This window comes from Amphiura filiformis, chromosome 5 (genome assembly GCF_039555335.1).
Source record: "Amphiura filiformis chromosome 5, Afil_fr2py, whole genome shotgun sequence".
NCBI classification, from domain to species: domain Eukaryota; kingdom Metazoa; phylum Echinodermata; class Ophiuroidea; order Amphilepidida; family Amphiuridae; genus Amphiura; species Amphiura filiformis.
The window spans coordinates 44,362,489-44,388,980 of NC_092632.1; the positions used below are offsets into that span (position 1 = coordinate 44,362,489).

The 26,492-nt window shown below is 35.6% G+C and overlaps 1 protein-coding gene and 1 long non-coding RNA gene across 3 annotated transcripts in view; both read left to right on the forward strand.

The window, feature by feature from the left end:
- Window positions 1-21,974, forward strand: part of LOC140153196 (zinc finger FYVE domain-containing protein 21-like) — a 42,654-nt gene extending 20,680 nt beyond the window's left edge. Inside the window, exons 3-7 of one of the 2 annotated variants that reach the window (XM_072175879.1) lie at window positions 3,314-3,482; window positions 4,747-4,825; window positions 7,595-7,722; window positions 17,672-17,802; window positions 19,740-21,974. In XM_072175879.1, the coding sequence (XP_072031980.1) occupies window positions 3,314-3,482; window positions 4,747-4,825; window positions 7,595-7,722; window positions 17,672-17,802; window positions 19,740-19,787 (555 nt within the window). In that variant the 3' untranslated portion in view covers window positions 19,788-21,974. The remainder of the gene's footprint in view (window positions 1-3,313; window positions 3,483-4,746; window positions 4,826-7,594; window positions 7,723-17,671; window positions 17,803-19,739) is intronic. The other variant, XM_072175880.1, reaches the window with a different exon arrangement.
- Window positions 21,975-21,979: 5 nt separating this feature from the next.
- LOC140153198 (uncharacterized) lies at window positions 21,980-22,479 on the forward strand. Its single transcript, XR_011859076.1, has 2 exons — window positions 21,980-22,129; window positions 22,332-22,479. It is a non-coding gene; the product is annotated as an uncharacterized lncRNA (long non-coding RNA).
- The last annotated feature ends 4,013 nt before the right edge of the window (window positions 22,480-26,492 follow it).

Genomic DNA, 26,492 nt, shown 5'->3' on the forward strand with positions numbered 1-26,492 from the left:
TTAAAGGCCAATATCTCAATTTCCAATTTAATAATACCATAACTTACGAACTCAATATCTTCCCTTAGGAATGTCCGATTTCATTGGGAAAAAGGGTGTTGTGGAGCAAAATATCTCTATATTTAAGATATGTAAAAACCTCAAAATTGATAACCTGCCCAAAAGTGTCTCCTTTTGACATGACACGTCACAATTGTTCTGAAAACAATATACACTGTAATAAGATAATAAGGTATGGGGAAATGTAACAAAAGTAACAAAATGATAATAAAAGCTTTATTCATTTTGCTAATATAATTTTACTTGCTCAGACCAGTACATTACATAGCTAGTTATTTTTATGCCTCCACCGGAGGTATTATGTTTCCTGGTTGTCTGTCTGTCTGTCTGTCTGTCCGTCCGAGCTTGCGAGTGCAATTTCTCAGAATTGGTAAGATGTACAGTGATGCAAGTTGGTGGAGGGATGGTCATTGGGGGTCTTCAAATTATAGGAGGTTTTCGTCGCAAAAGATGGTAATTAAGTACCTAATTTGCATAATATATGCGTAATAAGCAAAATACCTTGTGCACAGATTATCTGGAGATCTGTATGGGGTGCAGTGGCGTAACTTGGTGGGAAGTAGCGGGGCCAGATGTTCTCGACCTGATTAGATTTTCAGCGCAAAATATGCTAATTAAGTACCTAATTTGCATAATTTATGCGTATTTGATGCTTGAATCAAGCAAAAAACCCTTGTGAACAGATTATCTGGAGATCCGTATGGGTTACAGTGACGTAACTTGGTGGGGAGTAGCGGGGCCAAAGGTTCTTGACCTGATTAGATTTTCAGCGCAAAATATGGTAATTAAGTACCTAATTTGCATAATTTATGCGTAACAAGCAAAATACCATTTTCTCAGAGACTAGGGGTCGCACGTTCCTCAAACTTGGTGGGTGGGTGCATCTTGACCCTAGACAAAACAAGTTTGTATTGGTCAGTGGGTCATGGTCACCCGATGTCATCCAGGGGTCATCTGAGGTCAAATTAGCAAAAACTGCCATATGGGCATGAAACTGGGTGAGTACAGTCAACATTTAGAGCCAATTTTTTGAAGGTCATTTCGGTTTCAGCCAAGGTCACCCAGGGGTCATCTGAGGTAAAATTACTAAAAATTGTCGTATGGGCATGAAACTTGGTGGGTACAGTCAACATTTAGAGCCAAAATTTTGGAAGGTCATTTTGGGGTCATCTGGGGTCATCTGAGGTCAAGTTACTAAAAACTGTCGTAGGTGCATGAAACTTGGTGGGTACATTCAACATTTAGAGTCAAATTTTTGGAAGGTCATTCCAGGGTCATCCAAGGTCATCCAGGGGTCATCTAAGGTCAAGTTACTAAATTGTTGTATGGGCATGGAACTTGGTGGGTACAGTCAACATTTAGGGTCACATTTTTGGGCGGTCATTTTGGGGTCACCCAGGGGTCATCTGAGGTCAAATTACTAAAAACTGTTGTATGGGCATGAAACTTAGTGGGTACAGTTAACATTTAGAGCCAAAATTTTGGAAGGTCATTTTAGGGCCATCTGGGGTCATCTGAGGTCAAGTTACTGAAAACTGTCATATGGGCATCATACGCCTCAAGTTGGAGGCATTGTGGCCGACGCTTTGCGTCGAGAACCGCGCAAGTCGAGAACCGCTCTAGTTAAATATTGTTTTTTAAATAATTTGTTGTTGTTTTAAAAACATTGTTTCATAAACGATTTGTTGTTGTTTTAAACAAATAAAGTACTTAATTTTAGTCCTGTTCCCTCAAGTCCCTGATGTAATTTTCCAAACTGTTAAATTTTGTTACGAAAGAATTATTGCACGTACACTTGCATAAATTGCCATACCAAGTTTACCAGACTAATTTCTATTATGACATGAAATATGATTTACTGTTCTGTGACGGTTTCATACTTGACATATCTTTAATGTTTCTAAATTACATGCATGTAGAAATGTCTTGTTTACACATGGTCTAATAAGGCTCACAGCATAATTGTATGCTACCATGAACCATTTTCTACTAAGGTGAAGTAGGTCTCATGGTACATGCAGTTGTTCATATTAAAACTTGGATTTATTCCAATTATGAATATTCAATATTTGCAATATTGTCATATGTGTAAATTTATAACAAATCACAGAAAGTATGATACATTGGATAGATAAAATATCCTGTTTAGCTGGTGATAGAGATATATTGGGCTATTCCAGAAAATAAGTACATACCCCCTATGGAGGAGTAACTTTTCAATAAAAGAAATGTCTGGATTTCCAAGTTTCCTTTCTGAAAACAAATGGAATTCCAGTTGCCAATGTTACTGGAAAAAGCTTGGAAGAAATGCAGTGAATGAACAATCATGGAATTGTTCAAAACGAGCTCTTAATTCTTGATGTTGAACTATTTTTCTGTTGGATTTTTTCACCTTTGGACACTTTAAAAGTCTAGATTTCCAACAATCACCACTGGACAAAAGGTCCGGAAATCCAAACTCCACTATAGTGGAACTATTTTTCTGTTGGATTTTTTCACCTTTGGACACTTTAAAAGTCTAGATTTCCAACAATCACCACTGGACAAAAGGTCCGGAAATCCAAACTCCACTATAGTGGGTGTGCATCTATTTTCTGGAATAGCCCATTCCAACAATAACCTTTCGTCATTTGGCAGGAAAAACATTATGTGTCATTGGCCCTTGAACATGTTTAAAGGAAAACCTCCTACATTGTATGTAACCTGTTGGCAGTTTTGTTTTAAACATGTTCAGGGGCCAAAAGCACATAGGAGGTTTTTCCTGCCCAACGACGCTTTGCAACACTACCTACTTATGATATACATGTAGCACATAAACGATGATCAATTTACTTACATTCTTATAAGTTCTAAACTTGTCCGACGGCGAACCCGCTAAAAACCTACTAATTGTTATGAATTCCCGTCGTAAAAGCCTATCCCACAATCCCACAACTACCTACTTTATTAGATTATAACAGTTTCTCCAATTATTTTTTTTAAAGATTTATGAAAATGTTTTCTTGCTTGTTTTGTTGTTTTTAGAAATAATGAATGTAAGTAAATTGATCATCGTTTATGTGCTATATCATATTGGTCCATCATGAAGTCAGTATTCCTCCTTACATGTACATCCTTGATTCAGCCTCTCTAGTCTAGATGTTGCCAAAAGTGATTTAGATGAGAGACGAATCATGAGTCATCACTACAAGAGAGAAAAAATTAATCTCCAAATTATGTGTAAATCTTGTATATTTTGTTGTTTCCCCTACAGCACCATTGTAGAAGATGTGGGCGGTGCTACTGCGGTACATGCTGCTCCACCAAACTGCCCCTACCGCGCATGAACTTTGTTGACCCTGTAAGATTGTGTGCGGAGTGTGTCAGTGCCACGAGGAAAGAAAACGAGTTCTACGAAAAGCATCTCAAAACACTGATAAATGGTAAGTTGATAGGAGGAGGAATTAAGGAGGAGTGATGTATGACTTTATCATCGTATGAAATTAATATGAGTCAACATCTGAGCCTGGTGAGGATGCTTCAAGAAGGAAGCATCACGTCAGTAATTTGTCAAAATCTTGAAAGTTTTTTGGAAACTGAAATGACTCATGACATTCAATTAGTAGCGGAATTTATATAAGGAACATGTTTTTATATGTTTTTGTATCTTTGAAAGCTACAACAATGTTTCAGCTTGGGAATTGAGAAATTGTTATTCAATAAATCATCTTTTAAATATTCATTAATCTTAATCAAAAGAAGCACATAATAATCGCAAGAGCAACTGGGGTCCCTTACCAAACCCAAGCAAAGAAAACAAAGCACTAACTATGAACAATTTACAGTTGTAAACAAAGAAAACAAAAATTCAAACAAAAATTCATGGCAGAACAAAAAGGTTGAACATCCATTTTGGCTTGTACCTGGCTGGCATTATAGATCAATGACACAAGAACAGATGTGGTAATTTTGTCTTAATGAATGACATCACTCTATTTTGGTGAAGACTTTTTATTGTATAAAGGAGGTTCAAGTTTAAAGGTACCCTGTTTTTCTTTAATAATCATATTTAATAATAGTAATGAATAAGATTTTAGTTATTTGCAGTACCGGTATACAAAAATGCATAATTATGAAAGAAACACATTGACCTACATGACATGAACAGTTAGAAACTGTAGCAAGTAAATCAGGATTTAAGGAAATATACTTTGAAAAGTCAGAAAAATAACAAAAAACTACCAACCTGCAGTGAATTTGTAACTGTAATACAAGTTACTAAAATTTAGATAAATTGTGAAATGCCATGATAACACTTTGCGAGCTGCAATCGTTTTTAATTTCCTCAATTGCTGTCAACTTGTGACTGTATAATAAGGCATACATTAATTGAATTGATTGAAAAGTTTATTAAAAACTGAAGCAATACTGTTTTTCTAACCGGCACAATGAGATTTCAGAACAGTTAAAGGTGATATTAAATGGTTTGATGAACTGAGAATTGTTTATATTGAAAAATCAACATATTGACTCTTGTTTTCAGTTTGTTGTGAATTTATCTACATTTTTCAAGGGGAAGGACTAGTACTGCAAGTCATTGAATGTAACTCGTAATGTGCACATTGATAATTTATAAATTCCGTATCATACAAAAACAAGTGTTAATTTCCTGCGCAACATTTGAATTAATAAATGTTTCTTTTGCAGGGGGAAGCTTCACAATGCAAAGTTCTAGTCTTGAGAATGGGTCTGCCTACACATATTGCCAGTTATCACCAAATCATAGGTAAGATATGGACCACAATAGCCTCATCCCAATGGCATAGTCCAATAACCTCAATTACATAATCATAGTGCAAAATTTGACCTCAAGTTGCAGAGTATGAGTTTTTGTACCCAAATTTTCAAAGGTCATTCATTGAATGTACAAATGTATTGGGGTTCAAGAACTGTGCCCCTGATAGATTAGCATGTTGTGGATCCTAGTGATGTTCTTCATAAAAAAAATGTTGTCTGCATTATATCAAATGCAAATGGCTATTATTGATGATCATTGATGACGTAGATATTATGACATTGCGCTGAGAAATTGTGAGAGGATATTAATGTCAATCCGTGAATAATTGCAATCAAACAACAACAGCAAAACAACAGAATGGAACTTAAAGTTAAAAGCATACCAGTGTGTTGTGTTTTTGGAATTGAAAAATTCCACTAAGGCAACAAAAAAAACGTTGTTCAACATTAAATTTACCCAATGAAAGTGCAGAATTTGATAGCAGGTGAAAACTTGTATTTTTCTCATAATGCCAGTGAAATCTTGGGCCTGAAATATTTTTTGACTTTTGACTAAAGGGTATTTTAAGCGTACATCGCGTGTTTACTGCGTTGAAACACAATTATATCCGATTGGCTGTTGAGGTGATCTGCTGTTGCAGAGTGCGCCATACACGTTTCTAGCTCCAACTTTGCAACATCACGGTAGTGTGCGCTCGTCAAATGTTTACAGCCAAATATTAGAGTTTGGGGGTACCCCACCCTGGAAGTCATGTACTATTCTATGGACCACTGTGATACACATTTCTGCTTTTAGAATCCAAACCCCAGCAAATCAAACTCAAAACTTGAAATAAGAATGTTTACAAATGTAAGCGGTGCACCTCAATGTTACTGGAAAACATGTGTTACAATCAGACTCCCACCTTTAAAATGACAACAATTTTTTTGTAATGATCAAACTATAGCATTTTATTGGCATTTAACTGTTGTTAATTATTTTGTTATTTTTACATATCACCAGTAAGGTTTATCCATAATCATAACCTAAGCCTTTCCTGTGCAGAATTGATTTTGTTATTTTAACATGGTACAAACAAGTCTCTTGAATTTGGGTCAGTGACATACATGGCATATATATAACTAGAACATAATGCCGTGCAAACGATGGTACAGACTTTGCCTACAGTTACCATAGATCTGCTGCTGCATGAGTTGTGGCATGTCTTTACATATATGTAGATCAGAATTGTTGATAGTCAAGTCTGTATTTCTAATGTTGTAGAAAGTTAAGTTACTTCACATTTCTTCAGCTATGTATCAAAAGAAGTTTTAAGAATGTTATTTACTAAGGAGAATTAAAGGCAGCATATAGAAATGAATCAAAATTAAGTCAGAATGTGACTATTCATTTTCAGCTCTATTTTAGGGCTAGGATTGATAAACTTAATTGGCCAAAGTACAGGCATGAAAATTGTCAGTGTTTTAGCTGATTTCAGCATTTTGGTTGTTGTTTTCAGTGTTTCACACAGCTTATTTCTGAATCAAATTAACAGAAAATGGTAAAAAAACCAACATGGTTTTCAGTGTTTTTTAAGACCAGTTTTCATGCCTGAAAGCACCTTTCTATTTATTTCTATCATTTGTGGCCAGGGGTCCATACTCGCTTTAGAGAACCACTCTCTCCATAGAAATATGGGCACCACAACTTACACCATACCGTATTTCGTCAAATAGTCGCCCCCCCCTCAAATAAACGCCCCCACCACTTTTTTCAACAAAGATGTTTCAAAAATGCTGATATTTCCATGCTATCTTGTGTAGTAAGCTTACCAAGTTGCGCACATGGTCGATAATAGCGTCAATAATTGGCGAAAATCTGGATCAGAAACCGGAAGTGAGCCAGAAGTCAGTGTTTCTAGTTCATAGTTCGTCATTTTAGCATGTGTTTTAGTTTACCTAATGATTTTAACGGAATTATCGTTCTAAAATTGACCTTGAATAAACGCCCCCCTTGGGAAAATGTAACGCTTGGGCGTTTATTGTTTATTTGACTGAAATACGGTATATTATGGGGCGTCATAGAGATAAGAAATCAAGAACAAATATTGAAATTGTATGAAAAGTGTGAACATACAAGAATTCCAAATTGAAGTTTTAATAAAATATTATATGCTGAATATAGAAACTGTTACACAAACACAAAGGCAGCCGTAAAATCATAAACCCACAATTTACTTCAAACGTTTGCAGTTTGCCTGAGGGATTCAAAGTATTTAATTAAAAGTCAGTTTGCTGTATATTGTGTAATCTGTTTACATTAATGTCACTAAATCGCTTTTCTTCCGCTGCATGTATGATCAATTTAATATCACTATTTATTCATGGGTAATGACATTAAGGAGTGAGGAAGAATGACTACTGAATACTTTAGGGAGGTTGAGATATGATTTGTAATCAGTTTGATATTAAAATGGTTGAGTCCTCAGAGGATGTTTGTACACTATTGTGCTGTTTGTACATGAAATGTTACATTCAGATTTTTCCAAATTGTTCTGATTTGTTGATTGTAAACATAATGCTTGAGATTAATGATTTGCATACACCTTATGTAGTTGACATGATCTGAGCTGGTCAGACCAAAGTCATTTCTAGTGCAATTGAGTTTCTGGTTCTGTTTTCCTAAAAAATATTCTACATTCATAATTTACAACTTGGCCTGAGTAGATCAGATAATGCCACCAATGATTTCAATAATTTTCTTTCTTCTTGATTTCAGAAATTTAATTTTTAATACCGAGAAACCAGACAAAGAAAACAACAGAGTAACCCAGTGGGTGTGTGATCCAATGAGTCTTATAAGCATTGAAGGGGTTCAGATACAGACTATCGGAGATCCAAATCAAGGTACAGGTTTGTATATTAAGCTTATGTGGAAATGTTTTGTGTTACAGATAGAGCATACTGTAAAGTGAAGTCAGATTAGGTTTTCATTTTTGACCCCTTTTTTTCAGGAATTTCAAGGTTCTCAAGAGGTTGTATCCAAAAAATGTCGTGCTTGCGAATCTTGACAATATTATGCATCACAAGTAGTTTACTTCACTATTTGTAATGTAAAATATTGTTAACATACAGATCAGACTTTTTATGTTATCTGATTTCATGTTTCAAGAATGCAAAAACTTGTATTATGAGCTTGATTCATAAATATAACTAACTTCCTTGTGGAGATCCAGTATTGGTTTGTATTTGTGTGCAACAGGGTGTGTGTGTGGGAGGGGGGGAAGGGGTAAGTGTTATTCATATTTGTGTGTACACTATAGTTTAGGGAGTAACTATGAAGATGTAAACATCTTGTGGTGTGTAAGAACTTCAGAACTGACTAAATTTGTGTTACTATTGTTATTTCATATCAATTGTCTAAATATGTTAGGGTAAGGTTAAGTGTTAGGGCGTTATAGGTATATGTAATTAAATCCCATAAATACATTTACATTCTTTTCAAGTTTTGTTTGAGGGAATCATCTAAAATCAATGTGTCAAGTGATGGTAATTGCCATAATATGCCAAAAGAAAAAAGTTGAAGTATGTTACCAACTAGGATCAAATCTGCTGTTCGTAAATGTTGAATTTTTAACTTTCTAACCATTCTTTCGTCATCATAATTATGTTTACCTCATCCATGTGTTCTATCCATGTACTACTCATCAGGTCATAACGTTTTTCCTTCGCTACCTCTTCTTATATTTCATCTCACTTTCCCTACACTTCCCCCACTTCTCCAGGCATAATGCATTTTCTTCATGATGTTCTTACATATTTCTTTTCCTGCATTCAATATTTGGTACTTGTGCTTTGACATTGCTCATAAAGCACACATATTTAGCTGTAAAAGCAACTGTATATGATAGGAGACAGTGTGTTATGCTAGCTATAGTTGCTATCATCAAAAACAACCAATGTGGATAGCTCTTATTTTAAGTAACACAAGAGGTTGACAGTTCCTGTATGTGCTGACCGTAACCATACACCAGAGCCATCACAATGTGTTTGGATTGTTAAAAGGCGGGGGTGGATGAGGAATATGAGTAAATAAAGAACAGGCAAGTTTGTGTCAGAGTTGGTATGGGAGATCCTTTTGGATAATTGGGCTATTCTATTTAAAATCCACACTATCCCTGTGGAAGATTCTGAACATATCTTTCACATGGGCAGTATGAAATTAGGGTGATTTTTTTAGCCATAGAAATTTATTCATATCTAAAGAACCGATATCTTTATTTACAGGGAATTAATTTTCCTGGGTAAATGCCAAATCACATCAATATACTAAACTGATGAATAGAAAAAGACAGTAAGAGTATATTGCAAGCAAATTACAAGGGGATTTTCCATGCAAAGACAGTGGCATGATCAACGGGAATATCTTGTAATTGACGGGCACATCTTGTAATTTTGAATACTACTGAATACTAGTCAATAAAGATTGCCAGTATGTGAGCAGACTGATCTCACTAATCCAAATTAGCATTTTTTGTTGTATTTCCACATTATACACAATTGAAATATGTGATGCTCTCACAGGTAGCCAATTTGAGGTAACATGATCAGGTGCGTGGTGATGTTGAGAGTTATTGATCTTAGAAGTAGGAGACATTCATCAACCTGCAATCAGTATCTATCCATTGACTATTGGCATTACACTCAGGTAAACTGTCAAGAGGTAGCGATGATGTTACAAGTGACATCCTCATTGACCCTTGGGTTTGATTGAAATACAAAGACTTTACTGTGGATGTAGACAGGTACTTGGCATCGCCAGACCAGACTATGTATCAGAGTAATGAAAGGTAGTCTTAAAACAAACAAACGGCAAGATAAGTATGGTGTATTCGGAAAGGTGAATTGCTTTGCAGTTGATTATCGAATTATTAAAGTGGCATGTATATCAATATGATGAGTCAGTTAAGTTCAGTATTTATACTGAATTGATATGAAGGATAGGATGGGCTATTACATTGCTAGGGGACTTTTCTACAGGTGGGTTGGAAGGGGGAAAGTTAGACAAAAATGGTCAAAAAGGGCTTGAAAATTCAAAATATCGTGATGGCCAGCATCCCATGGGGCAAGATGTTGGCACACAAAGTAAATTTGATAAAATTTTGAAACATTTCTGACCTTACATTATTTACAATTTTCATTGTTCAATAGACATAAACTACCACATGTAACATCTGCAAGCACAAGTATTAATTTAGTAGTTCTTTGATAAAGCCAAAGATACTCCCTTAAAATCACTCAGAATAGACAACACATGCTTTTAACCTCGATAACTCTGCACTATGCTATCACAACGCGAGACTCATGGGATCTCAGCAGCTACATCCGTGATTGCCTTAAATGAAATTTCAACATGTCTGGCTAACTAGAATTAGAAACGAGGCAGCACAATTGCATTTTAGCAAATACAAATATCTATGCCTGTGTCACGTAGTTATATCATTATTCTGTGCATAGTCACTTTCCAAATAGTGATCAACTTGTTTACAGGATAGAACTAGTACACTCAGATGGCCAATTGAATGAACACAATTTGCCATTTTAGAGGTGTAATTATACACATCTGCTGCGTCAGTAGCCTACGTATTCTAAGCCTCCGTGCAGGCGTGTTGTCATGGATGAGTTGGAAATTTCCCCAAGTTTAATACACTACCTTGCTCTACTCTCAAACAAAATAAGGAGCTATCGGTATAAATTGGGCAAAATAGGAGTCATTAGATGGTAGCCTTTCATACATTAAAAGAAAGAGTGGGTTGGTGTTGTGGTCGTAGCACCGGGCCTCTCATCACTGCAAAAATGTGACCCCAGAAATTTGACCAAAAACAAAAAAAAAAACCACAACAAAAAAAAACTCCACAACTCTTACCTACAAGGTTTATTGAGATTTTAAATAACACTTGCAAAAGAATCCTAAAGGCAAAACAAAGGGAAGCCCATGCCATAACTCCATAAGGGCTCATATTGAAATTCCCTTACACAGGAAGGTGTGCGCTATCCTGCAGCTTTCCTGTGCTAGCCTTCTTTTGTTAAAATCCTGGGCAGGGTGTATCACTGATGCATATAATCCATCCGTTTTATGACCGAGCTTTCCTGAGGCGCGCGCTTAGCGAGGGGAATCCTGCCTTTCTGTGTGAAAATGTGGTAGGGTATTTCAATATGAGCCCTAACTGAAGACCAGCAGCCCTGTCCTGGCCCAAAGTGCCTCCCAGACCCCCTCATCTCAACTCACCTGCTGTATGCAAACCCTCTCATTCTACCCCTTGCCACAGTTACAAGACATTGCCCCAACCACTCTCCTCTTCACTAACATTACGGTATACTACAAAATACTATAGCCTGAATACCTTCCCTTCAGCAGGGTGGGGTAAGGTAACATGTAGGGTACCTCCAATATCAAACCACTCCCAAAAGTGTTAGGTTAAGGGATCTAGAATGAGCGTTTATGACGTTTCGACAGTATTTTTTGTGGGACATGAGAGCACCTCAGACTTATCGAATTGCATTCTGAATACGAAGCATGTATTTCTGATATAAAATAATTTTCATTTTTGAAATTCACGATATAATACAAATTTTATGACAAATTATTAAAATTTGATATTTTTCAAATTTTTGATATATAACAGTCCTCGAAATAAATTTTATAAATCTAATGATATATTCTTAAAGTGTATGTAACTGGGAGGAAAAGCTGACGATCAATTGAAAATTTTGACCTTTTATATTGAAGATATGACTTTTTTTCCCCAAAAGACCTATTTTTTTGTGTTTTGGGGAAAAAAATCCATATCTTCAATACGAAAGGTCAAAAATTTAAATTCCTCAGCTTTTCATCCCACCTACATACACTTTAAGTATAAATCATCAGATTTATAAAGTTTACTTCAAGTACTGTTAAATATCAAAAATATCAATTTTAATGATTTGCCATAAAATGTGTATTACATTGCGAATTTCAAAAATCAAAATTATTTGATATCAGAAGGACATTCTTCGTATTCAGAATGCAATTCGATATGTCTGATGTGCTCTAATGTCCCACAATAAATACTGTCCAAACGCTCATACCCCTTCCCTTAAATTGCACTTCACAACAAGGTAGAACAACTTCATGGGTCATGTAAGTCAATAAGTCATGTGGTATAATTCTGTGTATTTTTTTGTATTTCAATAAATCAAAATTGAACATTTTGCATTCAATCCATGCGAATACCATGAATACAGAATGTGAATGTCCTTTGTGACTAGTACTGGACAGTATCCTAATACAAGAAACAACTGAATCCAAAGTAATCGGGGAATAGGTGAAAGTTAAAAATTCAAAACCAGTTCGGTCATTGCCAAGTGCAAGTAAATATTGATTCTGTGTATTGGTTTGGTTCAGGTCTGAAAGGCCAAGGCTGTATTGCCATGGGCTACACTTCACAGGGAAATATTGGATTTTTATTTATTAAACATCTTTCTTTCTGTAGAATTTCAAATTTAGATTTGTCTTTTCTGATTTATTAAGTGCTGTCTCTGGTGTTGTCTTCATTCAGATCGGAAAAGAAAGTCAAATTTGTGGTTTGTTTAGTAAAATGCTGTCTTCGTTGAGAATAGAATGTCAAATTTAGTGTTTTTATAACAATCTGTATTGTCTTCATATTTAGAAAACTTTTCAAATTTAGATTTTGCCTTCAATTTTAATAAATCTTTTAAAATAATGTATATTGATTTCTTCTATTTCTTGTTTTTTTTATTACTTAATGATGTCTTGATGGATTTTCAAAATTTAATTTGAGAACTGTGGGGTGTGTTTGGGTTTTGTATGTGTGAGGGCAAGGGGGAATTGTGTGTAAGTGAGTACATTTGTTTTACCATCTCAAGTTTAAAAGATATCATAATTTGATTTTTGTTTTACTATTTTAAGCACACTGGAGCACATTTATATATTTGAATTTTGTTTTACTATTTTAAGCACACTGGAGCTCATTTCACATGTTTGCCTGTCCTTTCACATATATATGTAAGAAATTACATGAACTTGTTGAAATTTTGCTTTTATTTTATTCAATTGTGTGTGGAGTTAACTTAATTTGCCATGGCTTACTAGAAGCTCAAATCTAATCAAAAGCCATGTGCACCTCCTTTCTTAAGGCAGTGTGACAGAAATTCTATTTAAATGACAGTTTCAAGACTGGTTTCATCTTTTGCCATGTTATTTTGTCATTTTTGTCATATGCGCTGCGCTCTTTATGTATGTAGCGCTATATAAATGTCTCAAATGTATGTATGTAAGACATTGAAAGGGTACAAACCATGTTTTTAATGAATTTTTGCAACAACTATATTCATGACGTTATGTACAATTATCACCCCACATCATCATTTGTAAGTAATAGTGAAATAATCATTAGTCTTGTTTCTATATCATTGTGTTACTTTATTTTTGAATGCCTCATGTATATATCATCTACTTCAGATACAATGTAATAGTCTTGAATGAAGATAATGATGGGAGATTAGTGCAACCAATGTCCATGGCATTTTCACATTTACTTAAAGTGTAACCTACATAAAAAAAAGAGATGGGCATGATGCTATCAGCTATATACTTTGATTGATGAGCTGATTCGCTGTGGGTTTTTGCTAGTGCTGTTGTCGACATGTGCTATGATTATACTCTGTAAACATTACGAATATGTCAACGTGTCAACATAAATTTGGATATGTCAACATAAAAGCCAACTTTAAGAGAAGTGCTAAAAAACCCTAAGACTGCAGTGCTTCATAGTATTTTAAGGGGTACTACACCCCTCGATAATTTTGTGTCTATTTTTGCATTTTTCGCAAAAACTAATAACGCAGTGGTAACAAAAGTTATGTATATTATTGGGGCATGGAATCAATTACTACACTGGAATTTCAGTGACCCAAGACAAGCGATTAGTTATTTATGATAAGAAATAAGGTACCGCTAGGATGTACTTTATTTCCTATCATATATACTGAACCGCTTGTCTTGAGTCACTGAAATTTCAGTGTAGTAATTGGATTCCTTGCCCCAATAATATACATAACTTTTGTTACCAGCGTGTTATTATTTTTTGAGAAAAATGCAAAAATAGTCACAAATTTACCACAGGGGTGTAGTACCCCCTTAAGTATTTTCACAAATTTTAATACTGTCAACGATCATCCCAGCAAGTATTGTACATACAATGTAGAATACACAGCCTAGACGTACTAGTATGTTGCCGATTGCCAACCCGCCTGGTCTGGTCGAATTGAAGCCTTAAAAGTGTTGAACACTTGCACATAATGTGTTTGTTTGGGGAGGGGGCCAGATTGTGTGTCAGCAACTACTCATTATCATCTTGTGTGTCAGTTTGAAGATTCAATCATTGATATGAATGAAAATCATCTTGCAACTGAATGACAGCCAAGTGCTGAGTTAGTTTGGATGTCTTGGTATGTGTGGGTGTTTTGGGTTTCTCTAATACCCGGGGGACCACTCAAATATGACAGTGTACGCATGCGTGACCAAATTCTTTTCAAACACCCCCTAAACGAGTTTTACCCTACCAGCAAATTTAGCCCATTAATAAGGTAATTTAATATAGAATTTACCCCCTAATGAGTATGGCTAGTAAAAAATGCAACAAATGTACCCTTTTTGGACTCGTAATTTACCAAAAATTTGAAAAGGTACCCTAAACAAGTTGTTCAGATTCAGAAAACTACCCTTATTCTTGAAAATGTTTGTTTTTTAGACCCTAAATGCGTCAAGCGCGTAACTTGCCTTGCCTAAAAAAACACCCAATTTTACTTGTTTTTTTGGTCACGCATGTGTACAGACCATTTATGTGAGTGGCCCCCCGGGCTCTAATACCGGAAGGCAGTTTGACAGCAATGCCTTTCCACAATATTTTGTGGCATATTTGGCATATTATAACAAAGGAGATGGATTTACCTGTAATTTTGGTCAATTTCCGGTAGAAAAACCCAGGATCCACATATTGTTGAGAGCAGTGGAATTTGTGATTTAAGTTAATTTTTTAAGGTATCCTGTTTCCAGAAACATTACCCATTTTGTTTGAAAATTTGTGTATATTTTTGTCTCTTCGTCTTAATAAATATTTTAATTGATACAAGTATAGTTTGATTTCTTAATATAGACAAGCTACTAAAGTATTTTATATGGGAACCGTTTCATGTTGGAACTATTTATTAACACTCAAGTCCTTCCACTGGGATCTTCATAAGTACCACCAATGTTGATTGAGAATATATGGTTAATTTTTGTTTGTATGTTTTCATTTTTTCACATATGAACCATTCACATGGTGAGTCATTGAATGCCATGTTGCTTGTTCTGCATTGTGTGTGTCTTGTATTTTACAGTATTTTAGTGCATCGTTTGAAGCATGGATTGTACATCATGTGACATGTTGTTTTGCACAGGATAGAGCATGTACATGAATATTAATTTGCAGTATTGGATTTGTGTATTTTAACACTATAATTCAGTTTAAAAACTGAATTTGTACTTCATCACTGAACGATAAGCGATTGGTATTTGACAAATGAGGTAGTGCGCTTCTCCCAACGCAACCAAAAGTATGCTACCTCATTGGCTAGAAACTAGTCGCTCGTTGCCCAGGGATGGAATATAAATTGAGCTAAAAGTGTAAAATCAGAGAATATTCTTAGACTTCCCACAATGCATTTTTACCTGTACTGATTTGCTATTCAGTGCAACATGGGTCTATGGTGATACTATCAATCTATCAACACCTATCAACAGCAACTGAGTACAGGAAAGAAATGCATTATGGGAAATCTAAGATTTCTTCTCGGGGGTAAAATGATATGCAAACCAAGATAATCTGTGTCAGGGGTCTGTGCAGGTAACCCACAGTTGGGAGTTACATGTAGGTAAACTACTCAGACCTGAAACTTTTCAGCTTTTTAGCTGATTGCCTCTTTTTTTTTGCTCAAATTTACACATTTTATTTTATTTTCAGCCCAATTTGAGATATTTTACACCAATTTTGTGCTGTTTTCAGCTTTTTTAGAGCATTTTCAGCTGTTTTCACTAATGGTTAGTTTCATGTCTGCAGTTATTATACATGTAAAGCATGATATTTTTGTGGCATTCAAATTTGGCATTTTTTGAGAAACCCATATTTCTGCTGGAGGCATGAAAATTTCTTGAATCAACCGCACACTTGAAATTCATGAAATTTTCAAGCAAACAAACATTTAATGCTTTACAGTATTAACTAGAATTGCATGTTCTGGTGTTTGTTTCAAATTCTTTCAAATTGTGAGTAATGTTTGATGAAAATTTGATCCAAAATTAAAGCTTTCAACTTAACAAGATGCCATGTTGTGTGATTTCATTTGTGATTGATGATAATGCAGATGCCCCACATCTTTATACTGCTTTTGATTATTGTTTTAGCCATGTAATAGTGTCTAGACTATGTATTTAGATACATTATGGATGGTTTCAAATCCTTGAGCCACTTACAGTGATGTCATTAATGTCAGTTGGAAAGAACCTTAGGTTCTCAGTTGCACTGATGACATTTACACTCACCGTTGTCTAGCGATGGATGGAGTTACATTTGCTCATAAGACTGTAAAAAAATAACCCTGTTCTACAGGTCCGGACAACCAAGAGATTGTATTGTAGAGATTTTTTTGCTGTGTACGTGTAAAATCAGTCATTCTTGTTGCAATTATTAATTGGATAGGTTATGACTTTAAAACAACAGTGGGAAACATTTTCAATTATTGGTGATTTACACACACAAAATAACCATCCAACCTTACTTGATGGTCTGTCATCACCACGTAGAACAGAGTCGTGTTTTTTTAGGTCGCCTAATGGATGATTATCAGATTGAGATGACGTCAGTGGTGACTGACTGAATGATCAAGACTCAGATATGACCATTGAGATCGATCGATAAGCTGTTGAATTAATTACCTCCTTGAAACTTGTATTAAAAGACACTCAATGCTTATGAAAATCTCCTTGTATTAAACAGTAGTCTTTAAAAGGCCTTTTGAGTTTTTTTTCACATGAAACAAATGTGTTATAACTATGTTATTCATGGAATCCCAATAATCACTTTTTTCAAACACCAGAAGTTTAGTGTATACAAGTTTTTTTAATTTATCAAACTTACACAGACCAAAATACAGAATAATTCATATAAATTAGATTTGTGAATCTGATGCATATATGGTGGGGATACATTCATTAAATTTTCTGATGAAGGTAGGTAAATTACCAGAACTGCTTTATTCCTTGTTACTGATGCTCAGCATTAAGCTTGATTGTATGAAGTGGATAATGCATTGCATCTTTTATTTCACTAACACTTACAATCACAAAACCAGACATTCACAAAACAAAAGTAACAACCTAGTCATTGTTAAAGACCCTTGTGAGAGGTGAGGGGGTGAGTAGCCTTAGCGAAGCCATGCTGGGGGAGGGCAAGCACCAATGATACCTCATGACTACCATTTGACTGGCTACGGATTACAAAGCAATATAATAACAAAGCAAACATTTTTAGTGAATAACAGTTGACTGCAACTTTGGGATTGGCATCAGTTCTTTCAAAGAGCCACTATATGGCAATTTGTGACTAACATTCAGACTACAGACCATATTTTGGCTTCGGTTTCATATGTTGATGCACATTATTTATGATGTTTTTAGTATGCCCTTAAATTATATACACTGAGGATGTGAGACTACATTATAACTCAAGTTTATTTCTGTTGTATTATTTTAAAGGGCATCCTACACCACCTAAAGCTATCACAATTCGTTACAAGTACATAGATGAATTGCGCGAAGTGACCATGATGGTACCAGAGGACAACACAAGGAAACAGTCAATGACATGGATTATTGCTATGCAAAAGGTAACAATAAGCAACAAATATTGGGCTATTCCATTTAAAATCCTCTGCCACAGGGGGAGTATGTATTTCAAATGGAATGAACACATTAGGTAGCTCCATTTGAAACTCATTCTCCCTCTGCAGCTCCATTTAAAACTCATTCTCCCTCTGTAAAAGATTCAGGTTGAATCTTTCGCAGAGGGTGTATAAAATTCAAATGGAGCTGCCTAATGTGTTCATTCCATTTGAAATGTATATTCCCCCTGTGGAAGATATTTCCAAAATCTTCCACAGGGGTAGTGTGGATTTTTAATAGAATAGCCAAATTTCTATATCTTTACCACAGTATGTCAAGAACACAGTAATAATCGATAAGATACTAATTTTCATCATGGAGTAATTCAAATTTACCACAGGATTTAAATCAGATATATGTTAATTTTTGAGCATAGGACTTCCATTTGGTCCATGGATGTATTGAGTCTGTAAATTGTCCTAATAAAGTTGCCAGCTTTCAATGTTTTGTAATAAATTTGAAGTAACACATTTAAAGGTGATGTGATGTGAAGTCCGTACATTGTAAGATATTCAAGTATAGACAACAAGGCCTTTTAATTCTGGTAGCATGCTGTTAGAAGCATAGCAATATTGTTGTTGTTGGGGGTTTTTTGGGTTTTTTTTTTGGGGGGGGAGAAGATCATGAGAGGCTGATACATTTTGCACACAACTTAGCAGGTAAATTTTATATTATAGTATTGTAGTATAATGTAAAAGTTGGAAAATTTTTTTTGCTAACAAGAGTTACTCATTGTGCATACTTGCTTCATATACATTGTACACACACACATGGTTGGGATGATTATTGCTCGCCATGTATTTCTCTTTTAATGCTACACTATATAGTTAGTTGCCATCCCTGTCATGCTGACGTAGGTACATTGCACTATTCACCTGCATACACATCCTGCCGAGGTCCATGGCAGTAGTTATTTTCACCTGTATAGCCTTTGGAGATAGAAGAATAAACTATATGTAAATAGACTACTCCATGGTATTCCTCCCTACTCTTATGAAATGGCCCCTCACCAATGTTACTGAAGGCTAAGTCATATCCAAGTTTGAATGCAGATGTTGAGATAGCTGCTTTGAGAATTGACTAATTTGTCAAGTCGAGGGAAGGGAAGAAACTGAAGGGAAATCAACTTGCTTACAGTTAAAAGGAATGTTGTTGCAATAGTATTATTCTCTACTGAAAGGGAAAATGATGTCCCAGTTATGTTATTGATAGGTTTTGTATATCTCATATTTAAAATGTTTTGCTCTAGTTATGAGAGTTAATTTATTTAAGATAAGTTTCTCAGACCAAAGTGGGAATCTTTAACAGGGAATCATCACTTGTACTGTCTAGGGAATCATCCCTTTTACTGTCTTTAAAAGGGAATAATCCTTGTACTGTCTTCATATAGTGATATCATGACATGTGTTCTGTGGAAGTTTGAAATGTTGGGCAATTTTATGTCAAAGCAGTCAAGTTAGCTCAATCGATAAGGCATGTGAATATGGTGCAAGAGGTTGCGGGTTAATCTTGGTGGTGGTTAGTATGCTCTCAAGGAACTTATTGCTAATTGTCTTATTGTAGCCTTTATGAAACTCAGGGAGCTGATCCTGGTTGCGAAGGACGATTGTGGAATGTCTAGGGTGTGCACTTCTTTGCTGTAAGTCCCTGTGTTGTTGTTTAATGGTTTGTGGAAGAACGATTTGGGCCGTAGTGGTCAGCGATAACATGTGAAGTGTGCTGAGGCTTGTGGATCAACATCTAGGCATTGTGCCTGTCCGTAGCTCACTATAAATCACTGTGCTTTTTTAAATCTTTTTTATGAATCAAAGTTTATCAATAAATGTAGATCCTAAATTAACCATTGTTATCTTTTTGTTCTCTTGTTCTTTTATATTTACAGGCAGTAAAGATGCTTCATTCAAGTCAGTCAAATACTAACAACACCTAGCAGTGACTCTCCATGAACACTAAATTGAACTTTATAACAGGACTACAAATATCAGAGTGTATATGCCACATGCATGCCAGCCAGTCTTCTACATCAGTCATTCAGGAAAAGGCTTCTCAAAGATTGCTGCTACTGCTGCTACCTACCATAATGGTACTCTATGGCATTCTTGTGGCTTCAATAGATTGGCCCAATAGACACATTATCATATCTGCACATATATGGACATTGCTACGCATGCCAGAAGCTACTGTTTTAAATTTTCACATGTAACTGCAAGTGTATGCACTGTTCCTTTAAAGGTCCCCATTGGGAAGCCTTTGAAGAGTCTCCATTGGGAAGCCTTTGAAGAGTCCCCTTTGGGAAGCCTTTTAAAAGCCCCCATTGGGAAGCCTACTGTGGTAGGGTAGTCTTAAAGAATCCCAAAGCCATCAAATGCAACTTTCCATCTACTTCTGTTATAGTGGTTGGTTCTTCACATAAAACCTTAATTGGATCATAATTAAGAATCATCTTTGTAAAGGACTTGTGACCCTTACAAAGACCCTAAATCAGTGTCTTGGCTATGTATTATACATAATATAAAATGTATTATTCCCTAATTAATGATCATAAACTAGCCAGAGATAAATTCTTATCAATAGTATATTGATATGTAAACAACAAATCAAATGCATAGTAAAAACATTTTGTATTCATGGTAACTAATCAATAAAAAGATAATAATATTGAGGGGTCAGAGCCAAAAGGCCGTAAGTGCATTTTTGGCCCACCTTATGATTGTATAGCCATACTCTAGCTTTAGCCAAAAAACTGTTATCAGTGAAAATGTAAAGCCCTAAATGCAACACTATGCATGAAATGTGTGAGAGCCAGAAGGCCCCAAGTACAAGAACGCCTGCATTATTACATGTCGTTTTTGTACTTAGGGCCTATTGGCTCTGACCCCTCGATATCAATAATAATAATAGTAATACTTATATAGTGCCAGTTTCTGTCAACCAAATAATGTTCATGATGCTTATACACAGGGTACAAAATACATAAGTCATTACAGAGTAGCAAGCAATTCTGAAAACTTGAAGCTGTCTTGCCATAGAGCGAACATGTCTGTGTTCTAATAACAAAAATGTGCAGGTGTAAAAATCGTCAAACTTCAAAAGTTCCTGCTAAATTCCCAATATTATTTTTGCGACTTTTCTTTTGTTTCACTATTACTATGTTATGTTATCTTATCTTTCAAACTAATTTTGAGGTTTCTGATCGTACATTTTAACAGCGTAAACATTATCTTTTATTTGTAACACGATGGAAATATTATATTAGAAGCTATTACAAGATCAAAAGATCATATATATTTTTGTATATCAAATATATCTAGTAATATAAAATAGGTAATCCTTCATCTTTGTTAATAGATATCACTCACTGTACAGCCGTCACAGCTGGACTTCAGTTTGGTGTACATGTAGAATCGTCTCAGTTCCTTGCATTGTGATGCCTTCGAAAAACACAGACATTGGGAATGGCTGTAGAAACTCTGTCAACAAGAATTGGTCAGACAGAACTGAGCCGATGCTACATGTAGGTGTACTGAATGAAACTGTATTTACTGTATATGTATCATTAGGTTGGGCATCCTCAAATCAATTACCGTAAACGTTCGCCTAATGGCGCTATGGGTTCCCTTGACATAAGTGGAATTTTAGGCACAACGTAAAAGTGCCCTCCCGTAAAATTCCCACCAGCAAATAAGGGCATGTACCCTTAATTCTTGTTGGGATTTCAGAGGAAGTAGCTCTCTATTTAGTGTTAGCACATGAAATTTACCCCAAGGCAAAGGAGCCCAGGTGCGCCATTAGGCGAACGTTTACGGTATGTCACTCAAAGATCATAAATTAGTTCCATGTGATTATTGATGCATCTTGAATGTGTACTTGTATTTTTTTTCTAATATTGAATACTCATAATAATGTAGTAACATTTGGTTGTGCACTGGTCTCAGCCCAAAGAGGAATGTCTAACGTTGGGAGTGCATAATCATTGGAAAACGCTTTTCAATATGGAATAAAGTGTGACCTTCATGCAGTATCATCCAACGGCATAATTCATGTTCCATTGGAAATCATTTCCAATGATTACGCATTCCTCTGTGGTGTTAGAAAACATCTATTCAGTATGTACTTCTATGTACTTCTTAGTATCTATGTGATAGCCTATGTGGTATCTAATAAATAAGGGTTCTCCAAAACATGATACCTCCAAGTGAATTGCAGATACTTGGAAGTACACAGTACTCAAAAGATAAACCATAGATATTATATAGGCATGCTAAAGAATAGGTACTTTACAGTTATTGGTAAATTGTGCTTTACAAATCCACTTGATTACTCACGTTTTTTGACGTTTCATCTTCCGCCGAAAGACTTCATCAGTAATGTGATGAACCAGCAACAATCCTACTCTCATCTCCAGAGGGTGTAGTTCTTTGTAATAGCTGGTCATATACATGATTGAGTGAGATGTCCCTTCATATTCAAGGAGGTACTTTACAGTATGTCAAGCATACATGTACTGCACATAGGTGTTACACAGGTACACTGGATAATCCAGTTTTACTCTTTGGATACTCCCAAGCAGTGTTCAAATTAAGGAAAAATAAATGGTTGTCCCACGGACAACCAGGTTACAATTTCTGGTTGTCCGTCTAAGTTTTTGGTTGTCCGTACATGGAATATTACCATATCAGCTAAATGATACACATACAAAGAGTTTTGGCTACAGATTTATGGCTGTCCGGCGGTCAACCGAATCAGTATTTTTGGTTGTCCGGCGACTTTTTTAGTTGTCCCGGCGAACGGACAACCAAAATTTTGAACGCTGCTCCCAAGGAACACCCCAAGTACACAATAGAGTAACAGCATTGTTACTTTGTGGAGATGCTTAATGGATACTCATAAACCACATTATTGGTGATCTGCTGATTAACCAAAAATCCTTTAGAGGTACTACATAGTGATTATGTAGTATATGATCACATGTTTGGAAGTTATCTGCTTGGTTACTGACAGAGGAGTCTGGCTGTGATCAATTTGATGTCGAGGAATTATGACCTACATGCCACCGGTGTATAAATGTATTTGTGTTGTTTGTTTTGTCTAAATCAGTCGGAACTGGACACTGAATTTTGTGGGGTAAAAGGTTATAATCACTCACCAGAAGTATGACACTGTATACAACTTTAAAGATATAGGGTTGTAGCTGTTCGGCACTAGTCGGCAACTGTTACTCAAGGGAAAATGAGGGTGCAAAAATTTTGTTCATTAAAAATGCTAACTAATAAAAGTGATTTCAACCAAACTTGTTTCATTTGTACCATACTATGTTATTGTATATGTATAACATAAAGTAATTTGCATTTTTTATGCAAATGGTATAAAGACACTTGATGAATTAAAGTACTTTTATGTTAAATCAAAATTATGTAATTCTCAAACTACCGTAAAACCTCATCTACAAGCATATATGTGACCGTCCACGGCGAATGAGCCGTAAATTCCTCCCCGGTCACTTTTGTTTTATTTCGTGTTTAAAAAATAAACATCATAAACTTAAAAATGGTATATCATTTAACTTCAAACGATATCCAGAAGCGGGGTTATTGTTTGTTAAACTTTGCTCCTTCAACAAAATTATAGCTTTTTACGTTTTTACATGTGTCTCTTTTTCCACATTGCTGGCAATAAATATCAAACAGTCATAATTGGCGATCATTTCAAATCATCCCCAAGTCAACAAGTTTTAAGAAAGTTCTCTCATTGTTAATTGTTGGTTATGCATACCTGTACAAAATACAATGCCTGGTAACCCACCACTTGAACAGGATTTAGCAAAAGCAAACAAAGACCAGAGCTATTAAAAGTTCTATAGTCATCTAAGGTAGAAGCTTATTATCCACTTCAACAATAGGATTATTGATTAGTTTTTGACTATCAAAATAAGACGGATGTCGGGCCAGCTTAACTTACCGATGAATACGACCTTCGAACACATTTTACACCGTAACTCAGAATACATTTTAGGGAATTTACGGCTCCTTTGTGCTGCCGGGTCACATATAGCGTTTTTGATGAAAGCTCAATTAATATGAAACAAGCGTGAATGGTCTTACAATAATACTTAATTGTATATGCTTGGATCTGTAATTTATTTGCTCAAAATCCATAATGGCGCCTGGATTAATGTAACTTTCATCAGAAGCGCTCTATATGCTTGTAGACGAGGTTTTACGGTATTCTAATATGCTCTTGTAATAATGAACTTGACAACAGACATGTCAGTTTAATCAAGCTCATGATTAATCATGCACTGCATGAGCACCCAACCAAAGCTTTACTACCTGTTTATTTGTATCAATCCTTCCCTCTATCACTCATCTCCTGTGTATATTATAAACCCACAATGATTAATTAGTGTTGTATGTAAAAAAAATGTACCTTGCCAACACAACGGGAGAGATTTAGTGGTAGTGATGCAGAGTGCCCTCATCATTGTATTTATATATCGCTCTGCTTTAAACTTCATTATATTCTTCAGTTGGGTGTGAAACGCTTGGATGAAAATAGCCATACAGATTTGGGGAAGCAACACAGACTCAGCTAGAAATTGAGGATTGTTCCAACATTTGATTAGCCCTACTATAGGTCCTTTTAAACACACTATACCCTGAGAACCGCTAAAACCCAGTGACCACTTTTTTTTCTGTGGAACGTTCACTGGGTTTAACAGTTCTAGGGATATAGCCTATACAGGGTCGATGATATAGCCTGGTTTTTGGATTGCTACAGTCTATAAGATCCTATAGTAAGGCTGCATTTGAATAAAGTAACCCCTCTGAAATGTGTCTTTACAAACATTCACTAGACTACAGCATCCTGCTAGGGGTTAGTTAAGTTCAAATCTGTGTGGCTTTGGTCTTCATTTAGGAATTTTATCTGCTTCTGGTTGAATAAATACAACCGCTATATAAATGAAATTTAGCATCTATCATCGAAACTTAAGCAATCAAGATAACACAGTTGATAGGGCATCAAACTTCAGTGCATGAGGTCCTGAGTTCAAGCCTGGGTGAGGTTGAAAAAATTTCTTGTGAAAATAACTGCACAAATTTGAATTCCACTGGACAAGGAACTAGCTGCCTATAATTAAATTAGGAAATTCTTGGCCAAACTGGAACATGCGCGTTGCGTCCATGTAGTGTACTAAGCGTGTACGCAGTGTAAGGCGCGTGTATACTTTCTTCTGTACCGCGCTATATTAGTGTGTGTTTATCGCGGAGCCACTAGCGTTCACAGTGTTCCAGTTTGGCCAAGAATTACTTCATTTGATTATAATTGTCTTGGTTTACCCATATGTTATGTGGGGGACACCTTTGTTTCCAATGGACATTTTATTGTGAAATTTCATTGTACAAGGAATACATTTAAACAAAATTCCACATAGCCCCCGCATGAAAAGTATTTAATTATCTTTGTAATCACTCAAAAAGCATTTTGTGTGAATTTTACATCCGAACTAGGTGCTATTAAATTTTTATGAGCCTTTGTATTTTACATGTAAAGTCTATGGGGGTGACGATTAGAAATGGACGGCAATATTGAAAAACCCTCATTTTAGGCCATTTTAGACACTAAAATGCACATAAAAAAAGAACAGCACTCTGTTTGGATGTAAAATTCACACACAATGCTACCTGAGTGAGTACAAACATAATTAAATACATTTCATTCGGGGGCTATAGCAAAAACAAAAATGTCCTATACCTTAATGGTTATGGAACAAAGGTGGGGAGCTGATTCTGGTTGCGACAGGTATGTGTTGGGTAGACTAGGAGACTGCGCCTGTATTAAGCTGCATCCCTGAATGTTTGTTGTTAAATGGTTTATAAGGTGTGTCTTGTGCCACAGTGGTCAGATAAATCTTTAAAGTGTACTGAGACCTTTATTTAAAGCCATGCATTTTGCCTTCCCGACCAGGAGCAAATACCGTGTCCAAAATGATGGGTGATCAGGCTATGACATAGGTTAAGGTTACACGAAGAAACGTATAAAAAAGCGATAAAAAAGGCGTATAAAGTTGTTCTCTAAAACCGCGTTTTCTCAGCAATCAAATATCGCAGTGAGTCAAATGTTGGTGCATGGATGTATCTTTACATTATTTTTGTGTGTTTATAAAAAATTTAGAATCCGTTTGAAAATCCTTCGTTTAAATCATTTTTACGCACCATGTTCACAAGATCAAAAACACGTTCCATGCAGTTTTTTTCAAATGTTCGCTCCGTATAAAACCACGCCGAGTGATTGTTTTCTCCTTTTTTGTATTGTACTACAAATCGATTAAAGAAATAATGTTGCCATGGGGAAGAACCAAATACAGTACCGATTAAATTTAAAAAGCCCGTTTTTGGGGAACATTTTCGAGAATCTTGTCTGAGAAAAAACTGTTTTGTGAAATTATCGATATCTTGAAAACGGGCGTTAATTTAGACATCTGAATACCTACATTATTTCTCAACATTCTGCCAATTGCTATCCCATTTGATTTTCACTCCAAATTGAAGCTAGTATTGCAAAAAAACGAGGTTTTTCCTCCATCACTTCGTTCAAAATTTCAGCGCCGACATGCGTGTTTATTCTAAGAGCCATT